At 42.8% G+C, this 19,994-nt stretch overlaps 1 protein-coding gene across 1 annotated transcript in view; it reads right to left on the reverse strand.

The window, feature by feature from the left end:
- The window catches only part of klhl18 (kelch-like family member 18), a 71,822-nt gene that overhangs the window by 18,689 nt on the left and 33,139 nt on the right, over positions 1–19,994 (reverse strand). The window contains exons 5-9 of the mRNA XM_060931590.1: positions 13,600–13,760; positions 11,929–12,065; positions 11,560–11,782; positions 5,900–6,004; positions 5,689–5,800 (exon numbers count right to left, since the gene is read on the reverse strand). Coding sequence (XP_060787573.1) covers positions 5,689–5,800; positions 5,900–6,004; positions 11,560–11,782; positions 11,929–12,065; positions 13,600–13,760 — 738 coding nt within the window. The remainder of the gene's footprint in view (positions 1–5,688; positions 5,801–5,899; positions 6,005–11,559; positions 11,783–11,928; positions 12,066–13,599; positions 13,761–19,994) is intronic.

The following is a 19,994-nucleotide window of genomic DNA, read 5'->3' on the forward strand; positions in this document are numbered from 1 at the left end:
TGCCAACTTCTCTGGGCCCGAGCTCTTTTATGATGGACTGAGGCGAAGTGGAAAATTGTCCCAAGGTCTGACGAATCAAAATTAGAAATTATTTTTAGAAATCCTAGACATCATGTCCTCCAGGCTAAAGAGGAGAGGGACCATCTGGCTTGTTATCAGTGCACAGTTTAAAAGCCAGCATCTGTAATAGTATGAAGGTGCATTAGTGCACATGACATGGGTAGCTTGTACATCTGGGAAGGCTTCATTAATGCTGAATGATATATACATGTTTCAAAGCAATATGCTGCCATTCTGACAAAATCTTTTTCAGGGATGGCCTTCCTTCTTTCAGCAAGACAATGTCAAACTGCTTTCTGCACACATTAAAACTGCATGGCTCCGTAGTAAGAGAGTCCAGGTGCTAAACTGGCCTGCCTGCAGTCCAGCTCTGTCTCCCATTTAAAACATTTGGCACAATATGAAGTGCAAAATACGACAAAGGAGACCCCAAACTTGAGCAACTGAAACTGTATATCAGGCAAGAATGGGACATTTGTCTTTCAAAACTACAGCAGTTGGTCTCCTCAGTTCCCAAATGTTTACAGTGTTGTTAAAAGTAGAGGTGATGCAACACAGTGGTAAACATGCCCCTGTCCCAATTTTTTTGAAATGTGTTGCTGGTATTAAATTCAAAATGAGAATATATTTTTCAAAAAACAATAACATTTCTCAGTTACAACATCTGATATGTTGTCTTTGTACTATTTTCAGTGAAATAAAGGATTTCCATGATTTGCAAATTATCGCATTCTGTTTTTATGTACAGCTTACACAACATCCCAACTTTTTTGGAATTGGGGTTGTATATTGAAGTATTTAATTTCAAATTTTACATTGATTTTAATTTTGCAAAATTGTGCATTGACGTGGATTGTGCAAGTTTAGGTGCGTGTGTGTCTGTGTGAGAATGTTAGGTTCTATCTGTGACAGTAGTTCAATTGTTAAAGTATTCTGTAATGCAAAAAGACCAATAAATATATTTGGGGGGAAAAAAAAAAAGTACTTGGCCTTATTGGGTTATTTCATTCATTTCTGGAACCAAATGAAACACCGAATATCTCTTATTCAAATCTATTCAACGGTGTTGAGTGCTGTTTCTTAAATGATCAAGAGGGAGTTCACACTGTTCACAGTGCGTGACCATGGTGATCTGATGTCCCTCCATAGACAAGAAGGAAATGACTCTCAGAAGATGCTCAGTTGAATTTTCAAGTTGAAAGGATGCCTTCGGTGGTTTTTCATGGGTGTAACTGGGGAATTACAACTCCACCTCGAATGCAGCATTAGTATAGTACACTGCGACCCTGCTATAATTAACGCTTTAACTATGAACTTTCGCATATAATGAACCAAGTTCACTTCCGCCGCCTTTAATGACAATGAGTCGGAGTCTCCCAAAAAAAAAAAACCACACATCATCACTGAGCCATGCGCTCCTCCCCCAGAGGCAAACATTAAGTAATCAAGTCCGCAGTCAAGTGAACAATACGTGTTCACGCCATAACACAGACTTAAAGCTATACGGCCTTTCGATTTCATAAAATCGGTGAAACTGAGCTCCCTCTGAAATTTAGTCATTGTGATGTGTGTTTATTTCTGTAATATCTCACAAAATATCAGGCCATTCTGTGGCTGGGAAGTTATTTAATTTTTGAGGAGATTCCCGAGCAAATCATGTGCATGAAGTCCGCAGAGGAAGTCCGTGTGCGCATCTACAGGTTTACCTTGACCGTGCACTGACAGTTCCATCATTCTGTCCCTAAATGAACAGCTGATCACACCGAGGTGCTCGCTGACCGCCGATATTTATTAAGCTGTGTTCACATATATACCGGTACGATAGTGGTATAACTGTATCGATACAAAGTATACCGGTACAGTTTAGTGCATCTGTCCACACTAGCGGTTTTCTTTCACGGTAGTTGAAATGCGCGTGCGCGAAATGTTTCCGTGGTTACCGAGTAACTTCCTTCCGAGAATATGGCGGATGAAACAACGTGTGTGTGCTTTTTGTTGTCCATGTACAGTATGTATTTCTGGTGGTCATTTATTCAGTCGAATCGTATAAAACGCGCGAGGCAGTTGAGAAAGAAACAAAGAAAACGAATCTCCGTTCTTCACTATTTTATTCAGCGAAGACATTGATTGAGGTGTGTGACTTTGCGCATGCGCATTATATTTGTATCGATACAAAGCCGCTTCATCTGTCCACACTACAGCGAAGCGCTACAGTACTGATACTGTACCGGTACGAAACCCATACATTTGTGGGTTTCGTACCGATACGGTTATACCGCTACAGTACCGGTATAGTTGCTAGTGTGGACAGGTGTTGCGGTACGAAAGTAGTATCGTATCAGTACAAAATCCCTAGTGTGGACAGGGTATTAGTTTGGTCCTGCGTTTCCTTTCCTTCACAGCATAACGTCTTTTCTTCTCGCTTTCCGTTATGGTAGTCGTCTTTCACGTTTCATTTGCGTCCTCCACGGTTCTCTCCGGTTCCAAATTTGTATCCCACAATGCCTTGCATGAACAAGGAAAGTCCACCAGGTAATGCCTGACGTAGTATCTTGTATTGGGTCATGGTGAAGCAGGAAAAAATAGCGGAGAATTTAGGGCCATGTGGCCCTAAATGCATTAATTGTTCTATTTTTTTTTAAAACTCATAAAATTTGAAGTCTGTGATTCGAATTCAGTAGCTTTCGGTCCACTAAACAAAAATAATTGGGTGTCGGGGAAACTTCTTTCATTGACCTACACTTAAAATCTGAAAGGCAGTCTAGCTTTAACAAGCCTCACTTAGGTGTCAATCACTAACAATTATCAAGAACCGTCAATCACTGACTTTATTAAAAAAAAAAATCTCTTAAAAGGACTTTGTTTTACGAGCTAAAAAGCAGTTTTACTTGAATCTTTACTCTGCAAGTGTTGTTGTCATGGCTACTCGTAAACATAAGATACTCTCCGTCTGTCAGAAAACGCAAGCAAGAGACAGATGTAATCGCTGGAAGAGTCGTTTTTAAAAACATGCCGACAAACAAATCCGAATAGGTGATCAAAAATCAGAATCGAGAAACGGGCAACGGTTAAGCGAGGCGCTGACAGGATATCAAAAGGCGGAGACAAAGGGCAAAATACAAATCAGAGTCAGAAACCAGAATATCAACACAGTGCTACAAAAAGGCTTGGTAATGAGACATAAGGTACAGCGTGTATACTTCGTGAAGTCTGCGCGTAGTGAGAGTCCTTAAAAGTGTGCGCTGTGATTGCGTTCTAGTCCAGAACAGGTGCATGGTAATTAGTCCTAATGGCACTGTGTGTGTTTACGAGTAACAGGTTTGAGGCATACACATGGACGTGACACTGTCAAAAAGACAAACTTGATATCTTGGACTGGATAAAGCGGGGTGAGAAAGCAACAAATTTGTCTAAGGAATATGATATCTTGAAAAATTCCATTTCAACTTTTAAAGAAAAAGAGCTCAGAGACTTCGTTCATAACTGCAGTCAACATGAGGGGCTGAAAAAAAGAAAGATTCGGCAAGCAAACGACGGCGAGTGTGACTTCTTTCCTTTTCTTCGTAAATATCTAAGTGAATTAAGCGTAAATATAAATTAAACACAGCTGGCTTTGTTTTATGTAAGAGTGAGTGAGTGTGACAAGTGGGTCCATTTCAGTATTACAAACTTTTCGGCATAACAAATCATTTGGACGTCCCCTAAGTAGTTTGTTCTCGAGGGGTTGCAGTGTATTAGTATTAGACTGAAATCAAGTGAATTACACTACTAAGCTAAACTTGGAAAGCTTTTAAAACACTTTCACAAAACAAATGCTTCATACTCCGTAAAAAGGAGGTTTATCATGGAGAAAATGATGCAAAGGGAAACATGTTTATGACTATTTAGACTGCACGCCACCATATTGTTGTGACGTCACAGAACATGAGTTACAGTGTCTTGCAAAAGTATTCATCCCCCTTGGTGTTTGTCCTGTTTTGTCGCATCACAAGCTGGAATTAAAATGGATTTCTGGAGGGTTAGCACCATTTGATTTATACATCATGCCTACCACTTTAAAGGTGAAAATTGTTGTTTTATTGTGACACAAACAATAAAATGAAAAAACAGAAATCTGGGAGTGTGCATCGGTATTCACCCCCCCAAAGTCAATATTTTGTAGAGCCACCTTTTGCTGCAAGTCTCTTGGGGTATGTCTCTATTAGCTTAGCACATCTAGCCACTGGGATTTTTGCCCATTCCTCAAGGCAAAACTGCTCCAACTCCAAGTTAGAAGGGTTGCATTGGTGTACAGCAATCTTCAAGTTATGCCGCAGATTCTCAACTGGATTGAGGTTTAGGCTTTGATTAGACCATTCCAAGACATTTAAATGTTTCTCTTTAAACCACTCCAGTATAGCCTTAGCAGTATGTTTAGGGTCATTGTCCTGCTGGAACGTGAACCTTCGTCCCAGTCTCAAACCTCTGGCCGATTCAAACAGGTTTTCCTCCAGAATTGCCCTGTATTTAGTGCCATCCATCTTTCCTTCAGTCCTGACCAGCTTTCCTGTACCTGCAGATAAAAAACATCCCCATAGCATGATGCTGCCATCACCATGCTTCACTGTAGGAATGCTGTTCTCAGGGTGTTGGGTTTGCGCCACACATGGCATTTCCCATAATGGCCAAAAAGTTCGATTTAAGTCTCATTTGACCAGAGGATCTTCTTCCATGTGTTTGGGGAGTCTGCCACATGCTGTTGGACAAACTCCAAACGTGTTTTCTTAAGCAATGGCTTTTTTCTGGCCACTCTTCCATAAAGCACCGCTCTGTGGAGTGTACGGCTTAAAGTGGTCCTATGGACAGATACTCCCATCTCCGCTGTGGATCTTTGTAGCTCCTTCAGTGTTATCTTTGGTGTCTTTGTTGCATCTCTGATTAATGCCCTCCTTGCCCGGTCTGTGAGTTTTGGTGGGCGGCCTTCTCTTGTCAGGTTTGTAGTGGTGCCATATTCTTTCCATTTTGCTATAATGGATTTAATGGAGCTCCCTGGGATATTCAAAGTTTGAGATATTTTTTATAACCCAACCCTGATCTATACTTCTCCACAACTTTGTCTCTGACCTGTTTGGAGGCTCCTTGGTTTTCATGTTGCTTGCTTAGTACTGCTGCAGAATCAGGGTCCTTCCAGAACAGGTTGATTTATACAGGCATCATGTGATGTGACACTTTGATTGCACACAAGTGGATCTTAATCAACTAATTATGTGACTAATGAAGTGAATTGGTTGAACCAGCTCTTATTTAGGGGTTTTATATGAAAGGGGGTGAATACTTATGCACACCAGATTTCTGTTTTTTCATCCTGTAATGCACAAAACAGGACAGACACCAGGAGGGACGAATATTTTTGCAAGACACTGTAGGTAGGTTTAGTTCTCGACTGGGAATTCCGTGGTAATTGACAGTTCCATTGCACTTTTCTGTGTCAGAAGTCGGGTTCTGCGCACGATGGATTGGAGTATAAAAAAAATGACAGTAGGTTGTAGTTTTGACATGTTGACCCCACTGTAGACAGGACAGTAGACTTTGTACTTTGGCAACAGATGGATAGATGAATTACGGATCATTTGGAGGCCTCTCACTAACCGTGTTGAAAATCTGCAGACCATCATGGCCACCTGAAACATAAATCCTCCCTTCAAATATCGTCACGCCTGCAGCACTGCGACTCGCGCTCATCTCCGTTACTATTGTCCATCTGGACAGAGAGAGAACACACACACAATGTCAAATTACTTTCTAATATCGTGGTTATTTATCATGACTATGTTCAAGAAAGAGAAGAAGCCACGCCCACCTGTCGGTTTCTGGAGAATAGCACTCTACTGAATTGAGTGAGGACTTGCCATCATAGCCACCGCAGACGTATATGTGTCCATCAACTACCACTGTCCCCATTGCACTTTAGACAGACAGAAAAGAAATAAAAATCATCAAATGACCAAAAGTGTTTTATTCCTGGTCTCCAACAAGACCAGGATAAAATGCTTACTGAAGATGAATGAATGATCATCATCTGAACTTTAGTCTTATAGACGGAGTTACAGTCAGAAACAATACCATATTACAACGTTCATTAACACACAGTCCCGTGCAAAAGTCTTAGGCACCCTATTGTTTTTTTTTTTCATACAAACTATGTTATAGATTTCTATTTTCTGACTTCTACATTATCGAGTCAGTACAAAAACATTTTACTATTGTATCTGAGCAGCATATTACATGAGACCACTTTTCAGATTAAAAAAAAAGATGACATAATGAAGGCTAATGGGTTTTGGGGCAAAATTAAGAAGCGAGTGGGACAGTCAAAAACAGGCTTGTAGTACTCGAGTCCGACTTGTTCCCCAATTTTAAGGACTCGTGACTCGACTTGAACTCGTACATTAACTGCATTCGGACTCGTAAATTATTTTTTGTAACATGCCATAATAATTTGGCAGAAGAGATTTATATCTACTAGGGATGTTAACCGATGACCGTTTGACCGAATCAACGTCAACCGGTTAATTTTTTTTTGGTTGTCAGTTAAAAAAAAAAAAAATCAATCGTTTTGAAGCTGCCGATTTTGGAGCGGAGAACCTGGAATTCTGTGTTGTAAACGCTTGGGGCATGCCATGCGGTGTAAGGACGACAGCTGACAAATCAGAAACACCCATTCAGTCATGTCCCGCTCTCCCGCCCCAGTTGAAGACAGCTGCCACTCGGCGAAAGAAAAGTCTCAGTGTTGGACTACATTTAACTACGATGTTAACCAGGTACGGAACATCAAGGAAATTCTTGACCATCAAAGAAACAAGAACACGGCGCATGAATGAAGTCGATGGTTGATTAGTCTGGTGAATATTAATGTCAACGTAATAATAATAATAATAATAATACACAAGATCTGAACTAAAACCTGGTTACTCACTGATGTTACTTAGCATCAGACAGTTGCTATATTAGCTTAGCGGCTAATCAGCTCAGCTCCAGCTATCCCATTCCCAATGGCTGTGCACAATTAGCAGCCGTGTAACCGTAATATCGGTAGCTGGAAAACAACTGCAGTATGAGGTCTCTGTGTCTCACTTCGAAGAAAAGTGCCTAGTCCGTAGCAGCATGCAATATCAACACACAGCCTACTGCAGTTAACTGTAAACACCAGGGGCCGCATCGCTAAAACGTCCCATCTTCAATGAAAAGTTAAGCTGGGACAAGTGTATGATAGGATTGTTTTCAATAGGCTGCTCAATGCAAGCAGCGGAAGTGACTGAGCTAAAGCTTGCCGCTTAGAAAACGACGGCAGTTTATTGAGAACATGTTCACACTGATATTTTTAATGCCAAGTTGCAACTTAACAAAAGTGCGTGCCCCTTGCTGACACGGCCGTTTGTCCTCTGCTCCAATACAAACCCCTCGACATCAGTGCCGCGTTTGACTAAATGTTTCGCGCTGTAGAAAAGGTAATGTGAGTGGAGGGCAGTGACTGGGACTGAATGTGCGGATGCTCGCGGTTAGATTTAGAATAGATTCTAATAATTCCAATTCTAGAATTTTAAACTCGTAGGTTAACCGACTTTAACCGGCTAATGAGGCTCGGTGGTCGGTCAAGATTTTTTTTAGTTTTCGCCATCCCTAATATCTACATTAACTTTTGTACTAATTTTGTGTAAGAGTGTCACACCGGTGCGCCTTGGCGTGCACCGGACAGCGCGCACGCCAAGCGGACTCTCGTTCGTGCACCGTAAACGACTCACCCGCACAACATGAAGGTGCAATCAGCGCGTCGATCTAAAAACTGCCAAAACACACTTGCTTTGCGAAGTATTGAGTTGCGTTGCTGACACATTACCGAGCCTTATTTCCTTGTTTGGGTCCCCGATTTCCTGTTTCTCATCTTTGATTCTGCCTCACCTCCGATAGCCTGTTTGTGCCTCGCTCGACCTATTGCCCATTTCACCATTTTACGATTTTGCCTGCCGTTCTGGATTGTTTACCTGCCTTCACTTGTATTAATAAACACACCTTCTGCACTTACAGTGCTGAGCGTAAATGAGTGCACCTCCTTTGAAAAGTAACATTTTAAACAATATCTCAATGAACACAAACAATTTCCAAAATGTTGACAAGACAAAGTTTAATAGAACATCTGTTTAACTTATAACGGGAAAGTAAGGTTAATAATATAACTTAGATTACACATTTTTCAGTTTTACTCAAATTAGGGTGGTGCAAAAATGAGTACACCCCACAACAAAAACTACTACATCTAGTACTTTGTATGGCCTCCATGATTTTTAATGACAGCACCAAGTCTTCTAGGCATGGAATGAACAAGTTGGCGACATTTTGCAACATCAATCTTTTTCCATTCTTCAACAATGACCTCTTTTAGTGACTGGATGCTGGATGGAGAGTGATGCTCAACTTGTCTCTTCAGAATTCCCCATAGGTGTTCGATTGGGTTCAGGTCAGGAGACATACTTGGCCACTGAATCACTTTCACCCTGTTCTTCTTCAGAAATCCAACAGTGGCCTTAGATGTGTGTTTAGTCATGTTGGAAAAGTGCATGACGACCAAGGGCACGGAGTGATGGTAGCATCTTCTCTTTCAGTATAGAGCAATACGTCTGTGAATTCATGATGCCATCAATGAAATGCAGCTCCCCGACACCAGCAGCACTCATGCAGCTCCACATAAGGACACTGCCACCACCATGTTTCACTGTAGGCACCATGCAGTTTTCTTTGTATTCCTCACCTTTGCGACGCCATACAGTTTTGAAGCCATCAGTTCCAAAAACATTTATTTTGGTCTCATCACTCCAGAGTATAGAGTCCCAGTAGTCTTCATCTTTGTCAGCATGGGCCCTGGCAAACTCTAGGTGGGCTTTTTTGTGCCTGGGCTTTAGGAGAGGCTTCTTTCGGGGACGGCATCCATGCATGCCATTCCTCTGCAGTGTACGCCGTATTGTGTCACGGGAAATAGTCACCCCAGTTTGGCTTTCTATTTCTTTAGATAACTGCAGTGAACTTGCATGCCGATTTTCTTCAACCCTTCTCATCAGAAGACGCTCCTGTCGAGGTGTTAACTTCCGTGGACGACCTGGACGTCTCTGTGAGATGATTGCAGTTCCATCTTTCTTAAATTTTTGCACCACTTTTGCTACAGTATTCTGACTGACAAGTAAAGCTTTGCTGATCTTCTTGTAGCCTTCACCTTTGTGGTGGAAAGAAATTATTTTCTTTGGAGAATTCTGAAGAGACAAGTTGAGCATCACTCTCCATCCAGCATCCAGTCACTAAAAGAGGTCATTGTTGAAGAATGGAAAAAGACTGATGTTGCAAAATTTCGCCAACTTGTTCATTCCATGCCTAGAAGACTTGGTGCTGTCATTAAAAATCATGGAGGCCATACAAAGTACTAGATGTAGTAATTTTTTTGTGGGGTGTACTCATTTTTGCACCATCCTAATTTGAGTAAAACTGAAAAATGTGTAATCTAAGTTATGAGCCATTCCACTGAATCGGTGCCATTTCCGTCCCTAGAAAATTATAATGTACAAATGCACATAAAAATGTACTTTAAAATACATTTCCTTATTACGCAGAATGTCCTGCACATTGATCTGATTTCAAATTTAAGATATATGATTGTAAGGATTAATAAAAACTACCTAAAACACTGAAAAATAGCATGTGTTACCTGTCCCCGCACTCTAACTTTATACTTAACTATGAAATATTATGATTAAAATCCTTCAGGAACAGTATTTCTTTTGCACTCTTGTGCGACTCCATATCCTATCCATGGTTTAAATATTTTTTTTTCATAAGAAATCCACAATATCTTTAGTTAAAATACACATTTTAGTCGTGTCCCTGGGTTTTCACTCAGTCCTGTTACCCAAACATATTACCCCATCTGACAAATTTGGAACATTCCATAAATCACATGCTCAACAGGAAGTTACATCAATTGTGTCTTCTGAAGGCCATGGGAAGACCAAAAGTTAGTTCTCTCGTTTACTTTTCTGTATATTTGATGATGATTTTTTAACTTTGACTGATAAGGTCAATGTCAACATACTGTCCTGTTACTTAAATTATTTCTTAGATGATATTTGTTTATTTTAAAAATACTGTACAGATTTTTGGTAAATCACTAGAAATGTGCCAAGTGTGGTCATGCGATGACGCCATGTGGTTAATTCCATGTATTAGCTAATCCTAGGCTAAAAACTCAGTCCTGTTACTTTCAGAGTTTTGGTAACAGGACTGAAAAAAATGCAGCCATCTTTGACTTCCAAACCTTGTAACGTAGCCTGAGGTTGACCAATACACATTTTGAATAGTTAAATATGTGTGTTATTATAATCAGTGTTGAAAAGATAGAACAAATTAAGTTTAATTTGGGAGTGGTACAACAAGCAAATGGCACCCATTCGGTGGAATGTCCCTTATATTATCAACCTTACTTTCACGTTATAAGTTAAACAGATGTTCTATTAAACTTTGTCTTGTCAACATTTTGGAAATTGTTTGTGTTCATTGAGATATTGTTTAAAATGTTACTTTTCAAAGGGGGTGCCCTCATTTACGCTCAGCACTGTACATCTGTCTCCCAACCATCTCGGACAGAATACTTCGCACTTCCTGATAAAGAGAAGCACATTCACCTGTTCATACGTCATGTTCAGGAACAAACTAATGTTAATGGTGCTGAAACAGCCACCGTCAAATGTTGCATTTGGAGTCTTGTTCTCGGACTCGACTCGAAATTTTTTTTAACGACTTGACTCAGACTTGAACACTGGGGACTCGAGGTTTAGTGACTCGACTACAACACTGCAGTCAAAGTGTCCAGAAGAACTGTGGCTGGTTCTGTAAGATGCTCAGTAAAACCTACAGCTCATTTCCTCATCAAGCTGCACTCACTGTACCGGAAACTTTTTTTTTTTTAAAGCAAAGGTTCGTCTCACACCATTGACTTTGGTTCCCTTCTTATGGCTTACTGATTAAACAAAATGCTATAAATAGTAATGTTGAAACATTTCCTTATTTTTAAGCCAGTTTTTTGGTCTACAGCTTTTCTTTGTGTGTGCCCAAGACTTTTGCAGACAACTATAAATCTGAACTATTGTAGAATATTAAATCAACAATGTCTGGCCAATCAGAATCAAGAATTCAAAAGGGCTGCGGTATTAATAAACTTCAACAGTGGTTCGCAAACTGCTAGAGACTGCGTTCATGACCATAAATTATGGATTTATACAAAAACGCTACACGGGTCCACGGGGTTGCTTGAGGTTTCTTTGGTTGGACAAGAGAAGGTCTCAATAGCCGCTCTCTCGCAGCATGTGTTTAAGAAGAGTTTAATAAGACCTTGGATAGAACAATACGCGCCTTGTAGTAATATTTAAATGAAGCTTTTATTCTGATCATGAACACTGCTGCAAAGCACGCCGTCCTCACCTGCGCTGACTGTTCATGCTGGCGACTTTACTCCATGTATCCGTTTCTGGGTTGTACACTTCGACCGTGCTGAGCCGAGACTGGCCGTCGTAGCCCCCGATAGCATAGAGTAGCCCGTTGACCACGGCCACGCCCACTCGACTCCGGGCCGTGCTCATTTGCTGACAGCGTTCCCAGCAGTTACCGATTGGATCAAATACTTCCACGACGTTTAATGAGTCACCTGGACATAAAAACACTGAGTTACAGGAACTCTGCTATCACAGGTCTAAAGGTACAGTCCGAGGGTTTTCTGCTCTCCACTTTCGTCTCTAACTATTACACACACACACACACACGTGATAGTATGACAGATAAACAGGAAAGCACCTGCACTGTTGAGTCCTCCGACTGCGTAGATTAACCCGGCGATGGACGTGCAGCATCTTTGTCGTGTCTTATAGGCGGGCAGGTGAGGTCGCCGCTCTGGCATTAGGTGATAATCCTTTGCCTCGTCTACCAAATCCCTGTTTGAAGAGAAGCCCGGGGCAAGTTTATACCACATGTAACATTCTTCACATGTGTACAGCAGGTTATTCCAGATGTGGCCTTAGTTCTGGGTAACACTAGATCCATACAAACAAACAAACGAACAACCAAGATTCAATTCCATCATGTAATTGTTGAAATTAACGTTTCGAAAGAAATACTGAACAATTATTCCATGAAATCGAGTCATACATGAGCTATCAGCCGTGTACGACGAGGTTGAGTGGAATAACTGCTTTATTCTATCCACATTCGCTGGATTCTGAGAGAGCGTTTAAAAAAAAATTTTTTTTTGCAAATTCAAATCAATAAAGACTTTATACAAAACGCCTGACAAAATCGTTTCTGCTTAGAATGTAAACAAACCGGCGAAATGACAGGAGCAGTTTGTGAAAAATGCGATAATCATCTCATCTCATCATCTCTAGCCGCTTTATCCTGTTCTACAGGGTCGCAGGCGAACTGGAGCCTATCGCAGCTGACTACGGGCGAAAGGCGGGGTACACCCTGGACAAGTCGCCAGGTCATCACAGGGCTGACACATAGACACAGACAACCATTCACACTCACATTCACACCTACGGTCAATTTAGAGTCACCAGTTAACCTAACCTGCATGTCATTGGACTGTGGGGGAAACCGGAGCACCCGGAGGAAACCCACGCGGACACGGGGAGAACATGCAAACTCCACACAGAAAGGCCCTCGCCGGCCATGGGGCTCGAACCCGGACCTTCTTGCTGTGAGGCGACGGCGCTAACCACTACACCACCGTGCCGCCCTGTGATAATCATAATTCTTGAAAAAAAAAAAAATTCTTAGCATGAAATACTTTCATTCCATATTTTGTTGCTTTTTTTTGTGGTTTTGTTTTCGGGCAGAGCTTTTATTTCGTCCTCGGTTGGTTCAGCAACACGCTCCGCCATTCTGTTTTGCTCTACTCACGGTATATGAGCCGATAGCCTGGTAGTAGAGTAGCCAATCAGAGTGCACGACTGAGATTGTGCATATCCAGTGAACGTGGATCGAATAATATATAAATATCCAAGTTCACATCCATAAAGTCAACCGAAGAAAGTGAACGTTGTTGCGTTGCCATTACCTCCAGTCCTGCGCGTCGTTCTTAGCATGAGAATCAAAAGGAGCGTCATCAATTAACTAACATCAATCATCCATACTATTTTTAACGAGCAGCATTAGCTAGCTAGATAAATTTAGGAAACAAAAATGAAACTTTTCTGGTTACCATGACAGCTGGCTGCAGCCAGAAGCACTTGCCGTCAATACGCCAGCAACGTTTACCATTTTCGCTATTTAATATATAGTCTACAGTTACTACGCTCAGTCATTTTTACAGCTATAGGAACTTCCTTGTTTAGTCAAACAATATTTTTTCATTATTTTTATCCCCCCCGTTATAAATAAGCATTTTTTGAAATTTCCATAAGTCTCATGGATGGAAAGCCTACTACGTTAAAGCAGTCTGGAGGGGATGAGTGCACAGCAACAAACCTGCATTTGTGGCAGCAGCGCACCAGCTCGTCCTGTTGAACTCGATCAGCCAGGAACTGGGGTCGGCACAGGGGCAGTCTGGTCTTGGAAAGCAGCTCAGGCAGGCAGGACTCGCGGTCGTCTCTCTGATGCCTCACCCACGCAAGGACGGCCTCGAAAACCTACACCGAGCACGTGTAGCCATGGTAAGAGACCGGCACATGTTCCTCATCTCGTGCACGTTAATAGAGATGCCAAAGCTAAGCATTTCCTTGCTCAGAAAATGTAAACATTTTTCCTCCGAATAACAAGTCAGCCAAAATGGGAAACACATGAAGAAAGCACGAGCTGGGCCAGAATATCAAACAAACAGCCACAACAGCTCGTCATTCTTTATAGCACAGCGCTGTGGTATAACTGGACGCTCGATTCTGATTGGTCAGGAGGTGTTGATTCATTTTCTCTAACACAGCTCTTACTATAATTCAACTCGCAACATTTTTTTTTCCTAATATCTTGTTTCTATACTAACAACTTACACAGGGACTTGAATAACGAATGCAGCGCACAAGCGGATTATAAAACTCTGTCTTCACCGTATTGATAGAAAACTTCAGCCTTTCTCGGAACTATCAAAGATTTTTCCCAACATTTTGCTGAGATATTCTTATTTGGTGATCATTCCACAATATTTAAAAGGTCATAGGCAACGGTTTTCAATTTATGCACATTTGAAACTTTATATGTTAAAAAAAACCCACAAAACTGTAATTTTCTTCTGGTCCCAAGAAGTATTGTTAAGAAGTAATAATTAAAATAAGTTAGTGCGGATCGCGGTGAATTTCTGTCGGCTATTTTCGTGACCGCTTGGCGCGTGACGTCATTCAAGACAAACAAACCGCTTGAGTTGAGTCCACTTCCGTTTACTTACATTGCCGTTTGGCTTGAGTGCAGATGTGTGTTCAGGAATTTCCAGAGAAAACCCCATGCCTTATTGTTGTGCAGTGAACTGTAACAACGGGACCAGCTCAGGAAGAAGTTTTTACCTTTTTCCGAGAGAGGAGAAGAGGCGGAGCGAGTGGATTGGCTTTTTCCGAAAAAGGAGAAGAGGCGGAGCGAGAGGGTTGGCTTTTTCCGAAAGAGGTGAAGAGGCGGAGCGAGAGGGTTGGCTTTTTCCGAAAGAGGTGAAGAGGCGGAGCGAGAGGGTTGGCTTTTTCCGAAAGAGGAGAAGAGGCGGAGCGAGATGGTTGGCTTTTTCTGAAAAAGGAGAAGAGACAGAGCAAGAGGGTTGGCTTTTTCCGAAAGAGGAAGAGGCGGAGCGAGAGGGTTGGCTTTTTCTGAAAAAGGAGAAGAGACAGAGCAAGAGGGTTGGCTTTTTCCGAAAGAGGTGAAGAGGCGGAGCGAAAGGGTTGGCTTTTTCCGAAAAAGGAGAAGAGGCAGAGCGAGAGGGTTGGCTTTTTCCGAAAAAGGAGAAGAGGCGGAGCAAGATGGTTGGCTTTTTCCGAAAAAGGAGAAGAGGCGGAGCGAGAGGGTTGGCTTTTTCCAAAAAAGGAGAAGAGGCAGAGCGAGAGGGTTGGCTTTTTCCAAAAAAGGAGAAGAGGCAGAGCGAGAGGGTTGGCTTTTTCCGAAAAAGGAGAAGAGGCGGAGCGAGTGGGTTGGCTTTTTCCGCAAAAGGAGAAGAGGCAGAGCGAGAGGGTTGGCTTTTTCTGACAGAGGAGAAGAGGAGGAGTGAGAGGGTTGGCTTTTTCCGAAAAAGGAGAAGAGGCAGAGCGAGAGGGTTGGCTTTTTCCGAAAGAGGTGAAGAGGCGGAGCGAAAGGGTTGGCTTTTTCCGAAAAAGGAGAAGAGGCAGAGCGAGAGGGTTGGCTTTTTCCGAAAAAGGAGAAGAGGCGGAGCAAGATGGTTGGCTTTTTCCGAAAAAGGAGAAGAGGCAGAGCGAGAGGGTTGGCTTTTTCCGAAAAAGGAGAAGAGGCAGAGCGAGAGGGTTGGCTTTTTCCGAAAAAGGAGAAGAGGCGGAGCGAGAGGGTTGGCTTTTTCCAAAAGAGGAGAAGAGGAGGAGTGAGAGGGTTGGCTTTTTCCGAAAAAGGAGAAGAGGCAGAGCGAGAGGGTTGGCTTTTTCTGACAGAGGAGAAGAGGAAGAGTGAGAGGGTTGGCTTTTTCCGAAAGAGGAGAAGAGGCGGAGCGAGAGGGTTGGCTTTTTCTGAAAAAGGAGAAGAGACAGAGCAAGAGGGTTGGCTTTTTCCGAAAGAGGAAGAGGCGGAGCGAGAGGGTTGGCTTTTTCTGAAAAAGGAGAAGAGACAGAGCAAGAGGGTTGGCTTTTTCCGAAAGAGGTGAAGAGGCGGAGCGAAAGGGTTGGCTTTTTCCGAAAAAGGAGAAGAGGCAGAGCGAGAGGGTTGGCTTTTTCCGAAAAAGGAGAAGAGGCGGAGCAAGATGGTTGGCTTTTTCCGAAAAAGGAGAAGAGGCGGAGCGAGAGGGTTGGCTTTTTCTGAAAAAGGAGAAGAGACAGAGCAAGAGGGTTGGCTTTTTCCGAAAGAGGAAGAGGCGGAGCGAGAGGGTTGGCTTTTTCTGAAAAAGGAGAAGAGACAGAGCAAGAGGGTTGGCTTTTTCCGAAAGAGGTGAAGAGGCGGAGCGAAAGGGTTGGCTTTTTCCGAAAAAGGAGAAGAGGCAGAGCGAGAGGGTTGGCTTTTTCCGAAAAAGGAGAAGAGGCGGAGCAAGATGGTTGGCTTTTTCCGAAAAAGGAGAAGAGGCAGAGCGAGAGGGTTGGCTTTTTCCGAAAAAGGAGAAGAGGCAGAGCGAGAGGGTTGGCTTTTTCCGAAAAAGGAGAAGAGGCGGAGCGAGAGGGTTGGCTTTTTCCAAAAGAGGAGAAGAGGAGGAGTGAGAGGGTTGGCTTTTTCCGAAAGAGGTGAAGAGGCGGAGCGAGAGGGTTGGCTTTTTCTGAAAGAGGAGAAGAGGCGGAGCGAGAGGGTTGGCTTTTTCCGAAAAAGGAGAAGAGGCAGAGCGAGAGGGTTGGCTTTTTCTGACAGAGGAGAAGAGGAGGAGTGAGAGGGTTGGCTTTTTCCAAAAGAGGAGAAGCGAGAGGGTTGGCTTTTTCCGAAAAAGGAGAAGAGGCGGAGCGAGAGGGTTGGCTTTTTCCGCAAAAGAAGAGGCGGAGCGAGTGGGTTGGCTTTTTCCGCAAAAGGAGAAGAGGCGGAGCGAGTGGGTTGGCTTTTTCCGCAAAAGGAGAAGAGGCGGAGCGAGTGGGTTGGCTTTTTCCGCAAAAGGAGAAGAGGCGGAGCGAGTGGGTTGGCTTTTTCCGAAAGAGGTGAAGAGGCGGAGCGAGTGGGTTGGCTTTTTCCGAAAGAGGTGAAGAGGCGGAGCGAGTGGGTTGGCTTTTTCCGAAAGAGGAGAGAGGCGGAGAGAGTGGATTGTGCGTGTGAAGCCAGAGGGTTGGCAGCCGGGTAAATACACCACTCTGTGCTACGATCACTTCAACGACGATTCGTTTTTGAAGGATCCCCATCTGTTGGAGAGCTTAGGGGTCAGTGTCGGACAGAGAAGGCTCAAACCTCACGGTGTTCCGACAAAATTCGAACACAAAATCAAGCAGTGAAAGAAGAAACGGACCAGCAGCGCTCAAGCAAAAAGGAGAAGATTGGAGGTAAACATTTTTACCTTTTTCATTTAAATGCTTGGTAGTTGGAAAAAAAAAAAAAAAAATGATAGACGAGGCGTCAGGTCCGATATATTGACACCAGGAAATACCGCGGATGGCAGGCTAATGTGGCCTACCGGCGCACTGTCAAGTAATCGTTACCTATATCCACTATGGCTTCGCAATGGCCATAGGTTCATACAGTGGCATGCAAAAGTTTGGGCACCCTTACTGAAAATGTCTGTTACTGGGAATAGTTAAGTGAGCAGAAGATGAACTGATCACCAAAAGGCATAAAGGTAAAGACGACATTTCTTTTCAGCGTTTTCTGCAAGATTTGTGTCTTATTTTTGTTCTGTACAATTGGAGAGTGAATAAAGAAAAGGAACATCATGCGAAAGTTTGGGCACCCCAATACATGTGAGTTCTCAGGTAACTTTTACCAAGGTTCCAGACCTTAATTAGCTTATTGAGCTGTGGCTTGTTCAAATTCTTCGTTAGGAAAGGTCAGATGATGCAGATTTCAAAGCTGCATAAATTCTCTGACTCCTCAAACTTGTCCCTAAAATCAACAGCCATGGGCTCCTCTAAGCAACTCCCTCGCATTCTGAATAATAAAATAATTGACGCTCACAAAGCAGGAGAAGGCTACAAGAATGTAGCAAAGTGTTTTCAGGTAGCTGTTTCCTCAGATTGTAATGTTATTAAGAAATGGCAGTTAACAGAAACAGTGGAGATCAAGGTGAGGTCTGGAAGATGAAGAAAACTTTCTGAAAGAACTGCTCGTTAGATTGCTAAAAAGGCAAATAAAACCCCATTTGACTGCAAAAGACCTTCAGAAAGATTTAGCAAACCCTGGAGTGGTGGTGCGCTGTTCTACTATGCAGCGACACCTAAACAAACATGACCTTCATGGAAGAGTCATCAGAAGAAAACCTTTCCTACGTCCGAGCCACAAAATTCAGCGTCTGAAGTTTGCAAATGAACATCTAAATAAGCCTGATGCATTTTGGAAACAAGTCCTGTGGACTGATGAAATCAAAATAGAACTTTTTGGCTACAATATGCAAAGGTATGTTTGGAGAAAAAAGGGTGCCAAATTCCAGGAAAAGACCACCTCTCCACATCTGAAGCATGGGTGTGGATCGATCATGCTTTGGGGTTGTGTTGCAGCCAGTGGCACAGGCTCACAGTCCCCTGACCTAAACATCATTGAAAATCTGCGGATAGATCTCAAAAGAGCAGTGCGTGCAAGACAGCCCAGGAAACTTGTAGAACTGGAAGCCTTTTGCAAGGACGAATGTGTGAAAATCCCCCAGGTAAGAACTGAAAGATTATTAGCTGGCTGCAAAAAGTGTTTACAAGCTGTGATACTTGCCAAAGGGGGGGTTACTAGGTACTAACCATGCAGGGTGCCCAAACTTTCGCTTCAGGCCCTTTTCCTTTTTTGTCATTTAGAAAATGTAAAAGATGAAAATAAAAAAATTGTTTTTGGTTAAAATATTAAAGGAATGAGTCATCTTTAACTTTATGCCTTTTGGGGATCATTTCATCTTCAACTTGTTTAACTGTTCACAGTAACAGGAATTTTGACCAGGGGTGCCCAAACTTTTGCATACCACTGTATATATATCTGGTTTCACTTCTCGATATTCAATTTGGAGAGTTCCGACTTCAAAATCGCTATCAGACATTTTACACAACCTCTCACAACCAGAGTCTGTACACGTGTGCTCGGTTCGCAAGTAAAACACAGAGCTGCTCCCGGTCTGTTTGCCTTAAATGACGTCACGATGACGGCCCCCTGGCGGTAAAAGTGCACGCAAGTGAGATGTAAACAAACCTTCAGAACTTGCGCAAACCAGTATATTTTAACCGTTTTATTCAATTTTAGGGTGCAAATTAGACACCAGGAAGACTGAATTCGCTTTTTGGGTCGTTCTTCTAGACAATAAAGTTGGATATTCTACGTTCCACCTCCGACCCTTGCCTATGGCCTTTAAAGGTGACCTATTATACCCCTTTTCCACAAGTTGTCACAGTTCCCAGAGTTCTTAATGAAACGTCCGTGATGTGGCCATCCTTAAAAAAAAAAATCCGTTTCCTGTCCACCGGGTGAGCAAAAAAAATTCAGTAGGGAGGGAGATATCTGTGAAGATACTCAGTCGTCCAGGTACATAGTAATCTGTGGTTGGTAGAAGAGAGCAACTGGACTTGCTTGAAAAGTCTTGAAGACGTTTCGCCTCTCGTCCGAAAGGCATCATCAGTTCTGTCTGTCTAATAGGGAGTATCAAGTATTTATCCTCTCATGGATCATAATAGAATCCAAATCAGAATGCTGATGGCTGCATTGAAGGTGGCTGATAGATGTCATAGACACCCACCTCTGTTCAGTGATGGTCGTTCCAGGCTGACAAAATTGAACGATCCTCTCTGGCTAAGATGTCTGCCAGTTTTCTGGAAGTCCTCTCATACTCCCGCACTAGTCGAAGGGAACTCATCCCAAAGTGTGTAGAAACATATCTGTGAAGATACTCAGTCGTCCAGGTACATAGTAATCTGTGGTTGGTAGAAGAGAGCAACTGGACTTGCTTGAAAAGTCTTGAAGACGTTTCGCCTCTCGTCCGAAAGGCATCATCAGTTCTGTCTGTCTAATAGGGAGTATCTTCACAGATATGTTTCTACACACTTTGGGATGAGTTCCCTTCGACTAGTGCGGGAGTATGAGAGGACTTCCAGAAAACTGGCAGACATCTTAGCCAGAGAGGATCGTTCAATTTTGTCAGC

This window comes from Neoarius graeffei, chromosome 1, assembly GCF_027579695.1.
Source record: "Neoarius graeffei isolate fNeoGra1 chromosome 1, fNeoGra1.pri, whole genome shotgun sequence".
Taxonomy (NCBI): Eukaryota; Metazoa; Chordata; class Actinopteri; order Siluriformes; family Ariidae; genus Neoarius; species Neoarius graeffei.